Source organism: Amblyomma americanum, chromosome 6 (genome assembly GCF_052857255.1).
Source record: "Amblyomma americanum isolate KBUSLIRL-KWMA chromosome 6, ASM5285725v1, whole genome shotgun sequence".
Classification (NCBI taxonomy): Eukaryota; Metazoa; Arthropoda; class Arachnida; order Ixodida; family Ixodidae; genus Amblyomma; species Amblyomma americanum.
In genome coordinates this window covers 12,601,904-12,618,027 of record NC_135502.1, presented here as the reverse complement: position 1 = coordinate 12,618,027, position 16,124 = coordinate 12,601,904, and the positions used below count along the sequence as shown (strand labels likewise).

The 16,124-nt window shown below is 49.1% G+C and overlaps 1 protein-coding gene across 2 annotated transcripts in view; it reads right to left on the bottom strand.

Annotated features, from left to right (window-relative positions):
* Positions 1 to 14,260: 14,260 nt before the first annotated feature.
* The window catches only part of LOC144136326 (ubiquitin-ribosomal protein eL40 fusion protein-like), a 274,921-nt gene continuing 273,057 nt past the window's right edge, over positions 14,261 to 16,124 (bottom strand). For both annotated transcript variants that reach the window (XM_077668574.1, XM_077668573.1), the window contains exon 3: positions 14,261 to 14,418. In XM_077668574.1, the coding sequence (XP_077524700.1) occupies positions 14,325 to 14,418 (94 nt within the window). In that variant the 3' untranslated portion in view covers positions 14,261 to 14,324. The remainder of the gene's footprint in view (positions 14,419 to 16,124) is intronic.

Sequence of the window (16,124 nt, the reverse complement as noted above, 5' to 3'; positions counted from 1 at the left end):
AACGCGATCTTGATGCCAGTAACACGCACCTGATGAGGTCCGCGTTGGAAAGCAACGCCATGACCTGAACCGTGGCCCAGCCCACGTAGTATGCCATCTGTGGCTCGCCCACCTCGGCCACCAGCGCGAAGAAAGCTGAGAAGAACTCGCGGTTCTCCACCATGAACGAGTAGCGGCCGCCAGCCGCCGGCGTGGCGTTGAAGTGCGCCACCAGCTGCTTCCGCCACGCGGACACGTTCGTCGCGCCCGCGGTCATGAGCGCCACCTGGTCCAGGCTGGCGTTGGGCAGCGTGTTAAAGAAGGGCGCGTCGTAACTGCGCTGTAGGCGCGGCACCACCCTTTGCTCCAGCTTCACCAGCTCCTCGAAAGGTAGAGCGCTCGCGTTCGACCTCCGGAAAGCTTGCGCCATCTTGTCGAAGTACTTGCGGTACTTCCCTTCGTCAGAAATTCCAAGCATCGAGCGCCTTCGCTGCAAGGTGAAGGTGGAAACTGTATTAGCAAACATCTTTCGCAGCGTCATTGGCATCATTAGCTAAAAAACTCTCAGTCATGCCAGGAACAGCAGAAGTAGTGTCTGTGTAATAGAGGCTGCATTGATATATGCATGGATTCCTTACTCCAACGAATGCGGTAGTCACATTACACTAATAGTCCAGACCCTATGCTGTCACTCATTCACCTCATGACCTTATTTTCAGGTCCTTTGACATAATGACAACTACAGGAATGAAAGAAAGCACGTCCTACGCTACTCGCTAGAGGTTCTGCATTGAATACAAACTCTTAATTTTCCTGTGTTCCTCACTGACTGCCTCGTGACATGGCCTTTGCTTGCCGGTGAAAACAAGCTTCACGTGAAGCCAGGGAGCTATCTGAAGAAGCTGCTCCAGTTCAGCGCGCCGGTTACGAGCTCGCATCAGGACCCTCAGTGGAACGGCACAGCAAAGGGACAAAGGGCGGAAAACGTTATTGCCATAAATCTCAACCTTCTCCAGCAGCTGCAGAACGTGTTTTAATCTAGTGAACAACCCAAAACGTAAAGCCCGCACGCAAGGGTCGTCGGAGCGGAAAAGTTGACGTCTTGAACTTTCCCTCTGCAGGTCGTACAATCATCCAAAGTCCAGCTTGTCGAAAACAATGTTGACATAACGCCGGAAAAGGATGGCGACAGCGCTGCGGTTATTCTACATGTCGCGCAATGTCTCCGACAGCTACGGAATGAGGACCCCAAGAGGCAGCCATCAAAGAGCCGGCTGTCATATCACAATCAACCGCCGTGGCCTGAAATATATGCCGTACTATACCCCCTGCGCGCCGAGTTGTCTGTCCTACAAGATGTGCTGCACCTGGGTGACCAAGTCATAGTCTCCAAAAGTTTGAGATGCCTCATGGATGTCGCACATGAATCGCATCTCGCAATTTGAGGTCTCTAACGGTGGCTGCGAAAGGACAAGCGCCTCGAAGAACTTGTACGCACGAGAATTGTGCGCCCGTTATGCGACAAGTCGGCTCGCCCGGTTGCAGCTCTCCTGCTGCCTGTTCTTTACCCGGGAAAGGCTTGTGATAGAGCATCATTGACGTCGTGGGACCTTTTGATCAAGCTCCTTGTGACTATCACTTCGCAATAACACTTGTTGCCTATATATACGGCAGTAATTAAGCGGCCGGAGGTGTCCCCTGTCGGTTCCCCGTTGTTCCATGTATCGGTACCCCTGAGGTCATACAGGCTTGCGCGCTTTTCAAGGACCGTATCTTCACTGCGAGTGATCTTGTCTCAAAGGCTCGGGGCCAGAACTTCCGGATCACAGTGCTATCCGGCAGCATAAAGAAGGCACGTCACGACAGCCGATGGATTGGAATCTGCTTCGCGCGCTAGACGCATTCTAGACAGCGTCAAGCTGGGTCCCCTTCCTGTTCCTGGCTTTTCTTCGTTTGCTGTTTTGAGATGAAGCTAAGCAGCATGCAACTTACGATATCTCCGACGTTTTCGGCATATTTGGCTTCGCCTACATCGTAATTTAGCAGCTCTGAGGTGAACTGGCTGTGTACGACGAATCCGCTACGGCAAGTTCCAGCTCTGTGCCTTTGAGAAGACTGAATAACGCATCTCCGCTCTTTTTTAGATGTACAGACACTCAACTCTCACCCTCGGTTTTTCCCCACTTGCTGTTCCTCCTTTACTTGCAACGTAATTTATGCATAATCAGCGGTATTATTTCTATCTAAAGGTATCTGGTTGGTATGAATGAGAACTCTTGCGCCCTAACCGTATTGAGTATAATGTTCATGACAATGCCGTTTTTGTCTTTCTACAGCGTACATCTTGTTCCCGGCAGTCGCATGTTCTCCTCTTCGCTGCGCTTCCAGATTTACTTCTTGCTTTAGTGCGTCAATTGTTTCCATTTCATACGTATGATTTTCGTTTACCTGCAGTCTATGTCTCAACTATGATAATTTTGGTACTTCGACCTTTGAGTTTAGAGCGCGAAACTTTCACGTCCAGGCGTTTTTTAATGAGATACCTCACCTTTTTAAGAGTCTTCCAGTGCTGTTTCCATACAGCTATAACACCCTATTTACCGAAAATGAGCAAGCCGCATTATGTTAAGACCCGCGAAACAAGCTTTATTACAAACACCGAATATAGTTCCAAACGTAATGAGCCGGTCTAACTATAGTGCACTGAAGTCGACTGATAATCGATAAATACCTGGAGGGTGAGGTAGTAGACTGAGGCTGGCCGCACAGTGAACAGGCCGGGTTTGTCCGTGAGGAGCTCGATGACTGCTCCCCAATTCCAGGCCGCCGCCATCGAGAAGATCATGGGCAGGAGCCGCGCCGACGTACTCATCTCGGGCCACAGCACGCCGGCCTGAGCTAGCAGCGACCGGACAGCCCCCAAGTCGCTGCTTCGTTCCGTGTAGACCTTCTGGCAGGACTGGAAGAACTTGGCAGCCTTCAGAATTGCCGTCTGGTGCTCAGCTGGTACGTGGGTCCGTCCTACCTTCCTGGCAACCTTCCTGATGAATCTGAGTCGGGAAGACGCGGCAGGAGATGGGGCGCTCCCTTCAACATTCCCACGCCGCATGTAAAGCGTCGGAGCGGAATATTTTTCGTTACATCTTGTACGGTGTACTAGGCCGTCTGGACATCTTTGTTGTTTGACACAAACGAGCAGTGCTATTTGTGCACAGCTATGTAAACAACCTCAGCGCGGGGCTGCAGTTGTGATCGTCGCATTCTTGGGGGAAATTCGTGCTCGCACAGTACGTTAAATGCATGGTGTACTGTTATCTTGAAGCACTTATTTAGCGAATACGCGCATTTTCTGCCTAACAGCTGCATGCAGCAGAAAAAAAGCAAGCAGTCACAAATATTGCCTCGGTAGCCGCGGAGCAGTCGCGCGGCGCGGGCGCGTTGGGTTCTGCCAGCGGCATTGTTCTGCAGAAAGGTTCTACCAGCCGAAAAGATTGTATGTACGACTAACACGCGCACGCAGCTATTCAAGCATGCATGTAGCGGGAAAGATGTCGTATTCGGGACTTTTCTCTGCTGTTTTCGAGCCGCAAGAAACAAAAAAAATGGCGGTGGTTTAGCTTTGGTTAAACCTGGAGTGACGCGATAGCTACAGCTGGCCGAGTGGAACTTGGTCGCGTGACCAACCACGTGACGAACCACGTGATCAGCCGCGCCGCCGGCAGCTGCTCCGCACCACGTGGCCCACCACGTTACAGCGTGGCGGCGAAGCCACAGGGTGGCAGCACCGCCACGGCGCCGCCACGCTAAAGGCTCGAAGTGCTACCGTAATGTAGCTATCGCTACAAAAATTCGTTCTAAAATTACCTGCCGCACCGAATCAGATCCAACTTCGGGGGACTGTAATTTTTCGTGTTGGGAATCAAATTCAAATGGCAAGGTATGCGTGAAAATAGGCTGTCATGGCCCTTTTAAAGCATACTGCCGCATCAATTGCATTGACCGTCTATAGAATTTTTTCTTAGACGTGCTTTTTCTGAATGTTTATTTAAGAACTTTCACGACACACACCTGTTACATGTAGTGACGGAACTGGCCTTTGGTAGCCACTGCCGTCACATATGTCAAGGGCTCAGCGAAGGGTTATGGGATGTTGTGAAAGTATACGTTCTCACAGAGGAAATGTGAGGTGACTGTAGAAAATATTGGGGGCCTCAGGTTGCTTCGGCAAGCGGAGGAACAAGGTACAGTTTGAGAAAAATGAGTGGAACTGACAGCAGCAATTAGCGTGAACTGTTTTAAGTCATCTCCCCATGGCTAAATGATTGTGGTTGCTCTCCTTTTGCGGTTAGTCTTTCAGAGAGCAAAAGGTTTGCTTGCTGAGGGACTATTGGCTAACCCCCGGCAGTGATTTTACTCCTTTCTGGCTTACGGTGTTTCAGCATAAGCCGGTCACGAAATCTGGATGGGCACAACACGCGGCGCTCACTCTTCATAGACGAAGCCCATGACGGAGCGGTGGTGCACGGCCTCCCAGCCGGAGCACACGTAGCTGTGGAAGTCGTTGCACGGGTCCACGCTGGTGTTGAGGCTTCCCGCGAGCAGCCTGCCGTAGTAGCGGCACGCTTCGCTGTTGCACAAGGCGGACGTCTTGCGGGTAAGCAAAAGCAGCGCGACTATAAGCAGCGCTCCGGTGCCCACGGCGCCCCAGAACAGGCACTGGCCCGCCATCTTGCCTCCCGCCATGGGCAGCGACATCCCGGAGCTTGGCGGAGACTCGTGCATCGGCGCGGACCGGTCGAGGAGCTCCCGGAGGCGCGAGGCATCGACGTAATCTTGCTGCCGGCGGAAAAATGCAGCGTGAACGGTACGACCAAGAAGCGGCTTGCATACATGCCAAAGTTAGGAGCAGCGCTTGATTGCTGAGCGATATTATGGCCCTCCTCTTCATACAGCACTGCGCATACCTCTGCTCCGGCAACCTAGGTGGACCAGCTAGGTTACGTGGCCTTGGGGCGTCATTACAACCTGCCTACCGGATTGTGAGCAAATTGACCACCGTGGCAGGTGGCACTTAATTTAACGATTTGCCGCCAGAGGTTGCTCGGGAAGAGCAACAACGATCTCACAAGCCCCACCGGTGGCAGCACCTGTCATCGCAGGGCTGTGGCGCATCGCTTAACCGTTGCACCACTGCGTCAGGAGTGGTATGAGGACCCCCAGCAAACTGAGGATGTAAAGTTGAGAATTACCAATTCCGCATATATGGGCATTGACCCATTAACAATATCGAGTGATATTCTTAAAGCGAAGCTTAAGTGTCCCCTCCAATTTTTTTTTTTGTGACGTCGCATTCTACCTCTGTGGTAATGCCCACCATGGCCACGTGATGCAGTGGTTTTTATTTGGCTTCGGAAAAGAGTAATCCTGCCCATGCGCAATACACGTGTCGTCGAACAGCCGATTGCACGAAAGGTTGATATCCCAGTCGTAGGAACACAGTTTTGCTTCAACACTAATTATAATATAAGCAAAAAACAATGAAAAAGCTTCGCGCGCGCGTGCGTGTGTGCGTCTGAGAGAGAGAGAGATAGTTTGTTCCAACCTTGACTGTCTGCGGCTTCCTTTGGTTGGTCTTTCTTGCCGCTGACACGACGTCCCTCTGGATCCCTTTCGATTCCGTGATCTTGTGCAAAAAATTCGAAAAGACCTGGGCAGAAATGCAATCCAGTGGAGCAGGTTCTCGGGCAAGTTGGTTCAATACTTCGATCTGTCGTGAACTAATGGGCTCAAGGCCTCCATAAGTGCCGCACAGCCGGGTAGGAAATGAAGTGCATTTTCGAGGGGAGACGCTTTCGCAAAGTAGACAAATAAGCAGCAACTGTACAGTCGTCTACACACTTGTCAAGAGCAGTCCAACGGCGGGCTGTGTTGTGCGTTAAAGACAATAGCCGCTGCCTGGCGAGCCCGATACAGTTTTATAAAGTTAGACACGAGGAGTTAAACAAGATCCGTAGGAATGTGCACGCATGATGTTTGTGATCGTCAAGCAAAGAGTTTATTACAAAAAGATCTTTTTTTTTTCAAAATTTCGCGGAATCGGTGCGCAGCCGATCAGGTAGTCGTGATGTAAAGACGGTGTGTTTGGCCCAAGCGCGGTGGGTGATAGGAATATTTTGTCGATAGTGCGGTATTTTCGACAAGCAGATGAGGTGTTTATGCGTTCAGCAGCTCGACACAGTCTGTTTCTTGTACAGTCCTAAAAATTCCGGATATATATGGTAAGCAAATGAGAGAATGCACAGAGTTCGGGTTGCTTAGTTCCCATTCCTACCTGGCTCCGAAAGGTATTAAGCGTCACCAATGCTGCAGATAAAAAAAAAGTAAAAGCTAACACTTCCCTCGAAAGCCTGTTACCTGTCTCCGAAAAATAATTTTCTCCGTGAAGCGCGCCAGCCGAGTTGGGACTGAGAAGTCTGTCTAAAGTCGCAGCCAGTACCCTCCGCGCGGCCGCTGCCTTCGGAGTGCCGGCCTCAGCGGTTGCTCACCGATTTGCGTGGCAACCTCAAAGCAGACTTGCGGGGTGAAAGTTTGCCGGATGGGGTGACAGGAGCAGATTCGGAGGGCGTCGCTCCCTGCAGAATAAGCCACAAATGAGACCCTGTGGGTCATTACATTAATTAATTTTCATTTAGCGGGACACCGGAACATTGAGGACAGACGCTGAGAGCAACTGGTGTTTATTGGGCGGGCTACGACAGATAGCAGTACGCAGCCCTACAGCGCACTATAGAAGATGTTTCGTAGCGACAGCTACACTGGGCTACTAGTCGAGCATTTCGCGGTACATGTTTATTTAACTGATAGAAATGCACTTTGCCGTAGCCAGGCTTAATCCTAGCGCATTCAGTGAGGAATATGCGCTTTCTGCTGGTTGCTTGGTAGGATGGTGAAAGAGCCTTGATTGTTTCACAAAGTTAATGGTGTTGAGTGAGTGAGTAAAAACTTTATTGAAAGAAAGTGTAGATTCGTGGTCAGTAAGTGAGGTCCAGACCATGTAGGTCTCGTACCGCACAGGCCCATTCGACAGCCTTGACTTGAGTGCCTCGGTCGTCGCTGACCTTTACTGAAAGCCACGCGTCAGGTGAGGGAGCAGCCATGAGATCTGGGGGTGGGGGATGTGCTTTACAGTCCCAGATTATGTGGTCTAAAGTAGCTTTTGCACCGCAGAAGCGGCAGTTAGGGCTGGAGGTTGTAATAAATATGTGTAATAAATAATGGTGTTGAAGGGACGGGATGGCCCCGGGGCTAGTGCAGGGAGAAAGAGGAAAAGTGTCTGATGATGAGAACGATGGTGATTGGAGGAAACGAAAGTTCATAGTGCACACTGGTTCATCATCGGCGGCGACAACTTCGACAACCAGCAACCTTCAGGTACTGCATGCTTGTGACTCACTTTCAGGCCGAAGAGGTAAGAGTGCGCAAAAGCCTGAAGTACAGGTGCGCTACGGAGCGATTATATTTTAGCCTTTTAAACCTGCTGATAGTTCAGATCTATTTTTGTTGAAATATATTAATATAGTGCTTCAGTGTGGACAAGGCTCGCAACAATAGCCAAAAAAGGAGTTTTGATTTCAAGGCCGTAGACGCCTCTAATTTTAGGTGCATGTTTTCTTCTGTCAGACATGACAATGCATGGTTCACCGCGTGGAACTAGCCTAGAACTACTACATAATTTAAAATTGAATTTATTCCTGACGCTGTTTCAGTTTCATCAACCGAATGATGGCTGTGATGTGTTGTGAGTGTTTAGGTAACTTGAGGCACTAAAGAACTTCATAAGCGTGGTGAGTTGGGCTTGTTGGTTCACGATCACGTTGGTAAAAGCGCGAAGACGGTATTAGTGGTATGCGGGCACGAAAGAAACTGCACTATAACAAATGAAACCTGATTTGTTGTCATCCAATTCTTTAAACAGGATGGCGTAGGGGCTGCAGTGAACTACGTATTGGTGATTATATGGCAGTTTTTTTTTTTGCGTGTGTGTTACGTGAACTACAACATCAAGAAGAAATTAGATTACAAATTATTTAGTGGCTGTAGGCAAATATCGCTTGGTGTACCATGCATTCTTATGATTAACGCAACATTTGAAAGAAGAAAACAAGCAACTAATGTAAGGTGTCTAGGGCCCTTTTAAAGCCTTTACTATCATAGTTGCGCACCTAGAAAACACCGTTTCTCCCCACGACTACCCAAAAAGGATGGAATGTTCCAGATCCCAGTAGAACACCTATCAAACATTTCCAGATCGTACAGGCAAGATATGAAAACACAAGACACACAATGGCCCCATCAAGGATCCGGAAGCGATATTTCTGGAGTAAACGTGTTTGTAAAAATACTAGAACAATTTAGGGGCGATCATTGGATAGACGGGGACTAAATGCTACAGCATTTTTCTTTCACTCGGCGATCTATTTCATCACCATCATCATCATTTCATCATTTATTTACCCTTAAGGGCCCCAGGGGGCGTTACATAAGGGGGGGGGGGGGGGCGAACAGTAATCATGTCACAAAGAACAAAATTGGAACATAAACTTAACACATGTAGATACAACTGTGAACACTTCAAAAGAAAAACAAGCAAGTAAGTGAGGAAACAAAAGAAAAAGAAAGAAAAAGGGCCTTCAACAGGAATTATTTGGGGAATAAATCAATTAACATCTGTTTAAATTTTAGGGAATTAACTTCATTCACAACACTGTCTGGAAGGACAGTGTTGAGTCTATTCTGAGTCTGAGTCTATTCTTATTCCATTTCTATTCGTGATCGCTTCTGTCATTCATTTTTGTTGAGTCATGCTTAGTCCGGCCTCTCCCTCCTCTCCCCTACATGTGGAGAGGGCGATTACTCTCTCGGCACCTGCCATGGTTGGCAGTCCAGGCACCAGCTCACCGTAGACGGCCCGGGCCTGGCGTCGGATTCTGGACAGCCGGGCGACGCCGCTACCGGGCTGAATCCGCCGCTGGTGGTGGGACGCGCCTGGCAAGAACAATGGACAGGGTGCCTCCGTGTTCAGCAGCGCTGCTCTTTTCCACAGGCTCAGTTTTCCGAAAGGCCCCATTTTAGAACGCCTGGGTCATGAGACAGTCCAGTACAGCTGCCCAGCATAGAAGCCTTAATTCAGGTAAATATTTACAAGCCTCATGTCCATGCCAGATGTCTACGTGCAATGCTTGAAGATAAACGTACCGCTGAGCGGTGGCTCAGTGACTACCTGCACTCAGCGGCGACGCAAACACTGCAAACACATCTCCATTCAGTTCAATCGTGCCCCCAGGGAATATGCCACAGCCGGCTCCCCCATCCATCTCTGAGAGAGGAAAGGGAACTCCAGGGTGTGAAGGACGCTTTAATTTATTGCTTGCTCAGCGAGTGCGAATATTTGGCGATAAAATGGGCAGCCTGAACGACGCCAATCTGATGTTTCCTAGGTACCCGTATGCACTGCGTAAGCGTCGTTGAGACGTTCTTTTTTCTGTACCAGAATTATATAAGCGTAAAAACAGAGCTCCTCACCGGTGCTCTGCTTGTCGCGTTCTCATCGTGACCCTGGCAGAGGAGCGAGGTCGTCGGTGAATGTGCAGCTGACCCACCGCGCCCGCTGCCCGGCGGCTGGAAAGGCAGCAGGCACATAATTCGCGTTCAGCTGACAGCACAAAAAACGCTTCCACTGCACAATTAACCAATGAACCCAACGCACAAGCCCCGCATGACTTTACCCTCAATCGTACTGCTTTTAACGGCCAAATAAATATTCGCGATCTCCAAGATAAACGACGTCTAATTCATTGTGCATGTTTGTTATCAACTTGCTGTACAATGAGTTAATCTCCTTCGTTCGGCTTCAAGGAGACCATCCCTTCCAGAAGCGATGAAGGACAGTGCTTGAACAGAAGCCACAGCACGTAAACCGCAAAGATTTTGGAAACAAAGAGTAGTACGTACAAAGCATTCGTAGTAAATATACTCGCTGCCATAGGCGCGTGTTGTCCGACTATCCAATTGACGTACCACCAGAACTCCTATTTTCGAGGATACCAGATCACGTTGAAGATTCGCGTGGACCGTATGCATTCAGTGCGTTATGCATGGCGTTAAAGCCAGCACCTTTCAGCCGGACGTAGTTAGTTTTAGGAACGCTTCAAACATTGCAATCAATGCAGCAAAGAAACGGGGGCTGCCGCGTATTCGTCAACGATCTCATTCCCTGCGAATCCGTTAAATCTCTTCCGCTTGAGCTGCCCATGCCGTGCACTTTAAACAGAAGAGAGTAGAAAGGGAAGTAAGCTGTCTTCTAGCGCACTCACTTTTAAACAAGGGACTGCGCGCTAGAGGACAGCTTACTCCCTTTTTTACTCCCGTATAAGCGTATTCGTGTTTTCCTTCTACGTCCCGATATATCGTTCGCATCACCGCAAGCCGATGAGGTACAAGAGAACGCGGCGACTGCGCCTGGTTTCGGGCTCGTTCGGAGGAGCTGCAGCTCACCTCGCTCCTGCCCTTGTCCTGGTGTCGCGCCGGCCACGGCGCGCGCGACGACGCAGGGCTCCTGCTTCGGTGTTCGGCCATGGCCACGGCGGACTGGTCGTCGTTTGTTCTCCAGGCGTCGAACTGGACCGGTGCAGCTGGGACAGGGCCTTTCTTCTTCTGCTTCTTTTACTTCGTCCGTCCACGCTGACACGTGCCCTCGAGTCATTACGAGGCAGCAATTAAGCAGCTCAAGTAATCATCTGACGATTATGTATATGCCATGTGCGCGAAATTCTGGTGGTTGAGAGGAGCCACTAAGGCTCATTCTTTGTACCGTGATACTCTTGATGCTGGCCGGTTATTCTTCTGCAGAATTTACTGATAACGGCTTGGCTACGATGTTAAAGCTGGCAGCAAAGTCCAAAACATGTCAAAAATTTAGGACCAACCGAAAGGAAGAGAAAGCTATGTTCATGAAGTATCGGCACTTAAAGGAACACTGAGGATCACTACATCTAATTTTGTTATCTGAAAATCAGTTGTGTGGTGCCTGCCGGCGATGCTGATCTTTGTTCGACTGCAAAGGACGCCTTCGTTGCCGAGAGAATTGGATTTAAACATGGACCATTTTCCCGCCTTTCGATTAAAACTCCTGACGTGATGACCGAAATGCACTTCGTAATAATAATAATTGGTTTTTGGGGAAAGGAAATAGCGCGGTATCTGTCTCATATAACGTTGGACACCCGAACCGCGCCGTAAGGAAGAGATAAAGGAGAGAGTGAAAGAAGAAAGGTGGAGGGCTCCGGATTAATTTCGACCACCTGGGGATCTTTAACGTGCACTAACATCGCACAGCGCACGGGCGCCTTAGCGTCTTGCCTCCATAAAAACGCAGCCGCCGCGGTCGGGTTCGAACTTCGTAATCATAGTTTCGAGCTTTACGGATGCCGAGCCTCAGGGGTTTTAGTTTCATAAAAACGGAGCTTTTTTTAACGTAGAAAAGATTAAAAGTAAAAATACAGGCATGTTCACCACCGGCCGTTCACGCTAGCAAACTTTGGTGGCGTTAACTCAAATTTAATCGTGTACCCTTCGTAATCACCGATCCGAGCTTAATGGATGCCGAGCCTCAGGGGTACACGATTAAATTTGCGTTGACGTCACCAAAGTTTGCTAGCGAAAACGGCCGGTGATGACCATGCCTGTATTTTATTTTTAATGTTTTCTACGTTAAAAAAAGCTCAGTTTTTAGTGAAACTAGGCTATTTGTTCTTTAAACGCGGAAATCTATCGGTACAGGCTGACTTTTGTTTGTTCTCAGGGTTCTCCTAAAGGAACACTTATCTATAAAAGAACACTCAAAGGAAATACTGCAACGGATATTCTTGGTGAAGACGAGGTGAACGAAGTGTCTCGGAGGTGCGCGTGCTCTGTGCGGGCCCTGTGCTCTTGGCCTGTGTGCTGTGCCCGGGGCGTTCTTGCGTCGTTCCTGCCTTGGACCACGTAACAATATTAACGGAAACAGGGTGTTATGCTACAGTTTTTTGTGAGATCCGAAAAGGTGACAGCGTTGTTCATAAAATCGCAAATGAAGTCTCCAGTTCCATCTCCCACGAAACGGGGACAACGTCGTGTCGTTTCTATGACGTGTAAATTGCAGAGAAAACGAACGATACTTGTTGCGGTGGCTCAGTGGTTAGGGCGCTCGGCTACTGGTCCGGTGTACCCGGGTTCGAACCCAAACGCTGCGGCCGCGTTTCGATGGAGGCGAAACGCAAAAAAGGTTGCCGTTTGCTGTGCGATGTCAGCCACTACGCACCTCCCCCCCCCCCCCTCCCCCCACCCAACCTCTGTCTTCTTTCACTCCCACCTTCCTCTCTTCCCTTGCGGCGCGGTTCGGGTGTCCACAGAGATATGAGACAATTATTGCGCCATTTCCTTTGCCCTAAAACCAAAAACCAAAGTTAAATGGCTGGGGCCCACCGATCAGACGGCTATTTGCTACGATATTTGATACGATACTTATGTCAGTCATTCTCAAAAAGAATAATGTGCCCGCACCCGGAGTACCTTCCCGTTAGACTAATGAAATGTACATGAACGGGGTCAAGGATTAAACTTGCCGCGCTTGCCCACAGCCGTAATTCAGGGAGCTCCCATTCCCAATACTGGCGCCACAGCGAATCACCAGGGACAACGCCAGGATATTCTTAGTGGGGTGGCGGTGGCGCAAAGAAATGGGGGGGGGGGGGGGGGGGGGGAGCGTTGAACCGAATTTTCGCTAGGCTAGACATGATGCTTTTTTGGCGCTCTTCTTCATAAAGACCTAATAGCAAATGAATAAATTTAATGTAATTAAATGAAGCTTCAAAATGGCTTTCGAACGGGCCGCCAGTTTCTATAACAATCTCTTCGCACTAACCCAGTGCGCGCGGAGGCTGCCAGGCGGCCTTGCCTTGCTGCTTCCTCAGAGCTGAGGCGAGCGACAATGCTCTGCGCATATGCCACCTTGTTCAACTGCCTGTCAGGGCTGCCGATGCCGGAAGTCTCTCTCAGCGCGTGCATACGCTAGCTGCACAAGAACAAGGTCGCAGTGGACTCCGTCTCAAAGGACCCAGTACCCATCAGTGTCGTCAAAGGCCTGGTCCCTGTTTCCACTATTGTACACTGTGCACGTTACGAGCATAGAGCAACAGTTCCTCCGGTCGTGCCTCCGTATTCCACCAGTAGGTATCTACAATAGCTGGCGCCTGCTAGGTCCTGTGTTCTGACATGATTTGGTACTTATGGTGGAGTCCCAAAGAGACATACTGGCCATATTGCACGGACAAACGTGGGCATATAAACTGGGTACGCTGGGAGTACATGCAATAGAATGCAATGGCGTCAACCTGTCGTGATGTCACATTCCGCCGTCTTGCATCTGCTATGGCCACTACAAGGTGGTTAGCAGATGACACGCATATGATCGTGGCGATAAGCTGATGCCATTGATTGGAGGGTCTCCTTTACGGGGCATTTGCCATTTGGTTCTTGAGTTGTAGCCGACTGAAGCGCTTCAGCACCTCTAGTGGATCGCGGCGAAGCCTCATGTGTCGACATGTTCTAGTTTCCCGCCAGTTCACAAGGTGACGCCATACGGTTGTGAATACTGTAAAACCTCAGAAGGAAAGGAGGGCAAAAGTAGGCACTGGATGGTCAGAGTTTGCTCCTGTGTTGTGTTCTGCCTGCCCTTGATAAATTTGTTGCCAGTGCATGTCAGCTCATTTTTCTTTCATGAACCTGCTAGAGGAGGACATGGCAAGTCGCAGTGCGAGACTTCCAGAAACGGGGGAAAATAATCAGAAAAAAAAAGCTAGGTCAGCGCTGGAACGACTACTAAGTGCCAGGCTGCAGGATTCGTGTCTGAGCTAGTTGGTGTTACATAATGGATACTGACAGCCAACAAACGGACGCCACTCCAATATTTGCATGCTCTAAGACCACAAACAAGATATCATGGCAAACTTTATGAAATGCCGTAGTAAGGTCAATATGAAAAGAGCCCAGTTATGTCCGTGCGGTATGAACTGTTTCTCAAGCTGACGTCTAACAATACTACGGAATCTGTGCTGCAAGTATAATAAGTACTGACTGCAGGCTTCGTACAGTCTCTATGCAAGGTGCCCTGAAAGTATATCCCTGGTCTTATTGCCTGAAATGTCCACTAAGTGTCGCTTATGTTCATATACAGGACAAAAGATTGCGCAACTAGCAGCCTTTATTCTTGTCTCCATAGAATGAGGCAACGGATGTATGCAGGCAGTCTACTTCAGCTTCTTCTTGGGGCGCAGGTTGTTGGAGTGGCCACACTTGCGCTTGCGGCAGTTCGTGGCCTTCGGGTGCAGCCGAGCATAGCACCTAGGCACAAAAGAATGGCATCATGCAGTGCTTTGATACAAGCCAAGATCACAGCCAGATTCTCAGCTCTGCCCCCAACAAAATCTGCCAAGCACATAACTAAGACACTGTTCCCTTTTTGATTACAAATTTGCTCTAAACATAATCCATACCTGCCTTCCTTCATAACAGCAAAACGCATTTTTTTTGGTGGCGAACATAAAATTACTACAAACTGTCGTAAAGGATTTTTTTAGCAATGTAACTGGGCTTGACTATTCCAAGAAAGCCTGCATTTCTTGCATTGCACAAAAGGGTGTACCCTCATCCTCTACCTCCTCCGCACCCCCCACACACACACACACAGCACTGTGCCATGACTGCCATTTAGCAACCAATTTACATCTAAAATCTAGTTAAATTTTTATGTCACATTTCAAGAACATTCTGACAATAGGACAGCCAGTCATGCTATTCTTAAAAGTAGCTCCCAAAAAGTGTACCGACACCGATAAATGCCCAATCCACAAGTGCTAAACGTGAAGCTCCTCCAGCTGCTGCTGTGCACCCTTGTCATTGCTTCGTGGTCCACTCAGATGTGAAAGAAGGGCAGTACCCTTAGGGTCATCACTGTGCAACAACAACCAGGTCGCACAACTGCCACATATATGGCTAGCTTTGCATCCTGCTATGCCAGGATGCCAAACTCTGCACTAGCCACAGAGACAACTGCTTTACCCACTGTGGGCTGCTCACTACATGAAATGGTTTGGTTTGGTTTATGGGTGTTTAACGTCCCAAAGCGACTCAGGCTATGAGAGACGCCGTAGTGAGTCTCCGGAAATTTCGACCACCTGGGGTTCTTTTAACGTGCACTGACATCGCACACCACACGGGCCTCTAGAATTTCGCCTCCATCGAAATTCGACCACCGCGGCTGGGATCACTACATGAAATGGCTGCCAAGATCTGCCAGCAACAGACTCATGGCTTCAAATAAACCTTACAGTCACATCAGCCAATTTCAAATTATTTTCCACTAGACACCAAAAACACCCTAATAAAACACCCTAATATCAATAGCGTGTAGGAGTACACCAATATCGAAAGCCCTTTTGCCACTGTGTTCTAATCAAATAACGCAGCACAGTGCTGAGAAAACATCGACACATAAGAGGCAGCTCACTTGCAAACACTTCTCTCCTCCTCATGTCCAACCACAGTGAAACTTTTGTCAATTTTTTGTGCGAATGAGGGCCTTTTACTTTGTTTCTATTTTTCTGACGCTGCAAGGAACAAGATTCACAGCAGTGGTCGACGCCCGACCCCCGCAGAACAGCTTAGCATGCGTGGACACACTGCACGAGCACAGTGCAGTAAAATCTCTGAAGAACAAGAAACACTCAGCACTCTTCTTGTGAACCTAATTGCCCTGTCAACTTGCCAGTCCCGAATCTATGCCTTGTCTGTGTCTATGTACCTTTCGTCCCATTCTCTTTGTGCAGTTTTACTCATTTGCTTCAAATGAACCAACTAGCCTTCCAGAGCGTAATTTTTTCTCCCCTGGGCTCTTTTCTACTTCTCAAAAAAAAAAAGGAACAAGTGGCACTTTTCTATGTGAACCTGACTGTCCCTGTCAACATGCCAGTCTCGAGTCAGTGCCTTGCCTGTGCTTATATGTGCCTTTCGTCCCGTTCTCTTTAAGCAGTTATACCCGCTACCAGTAG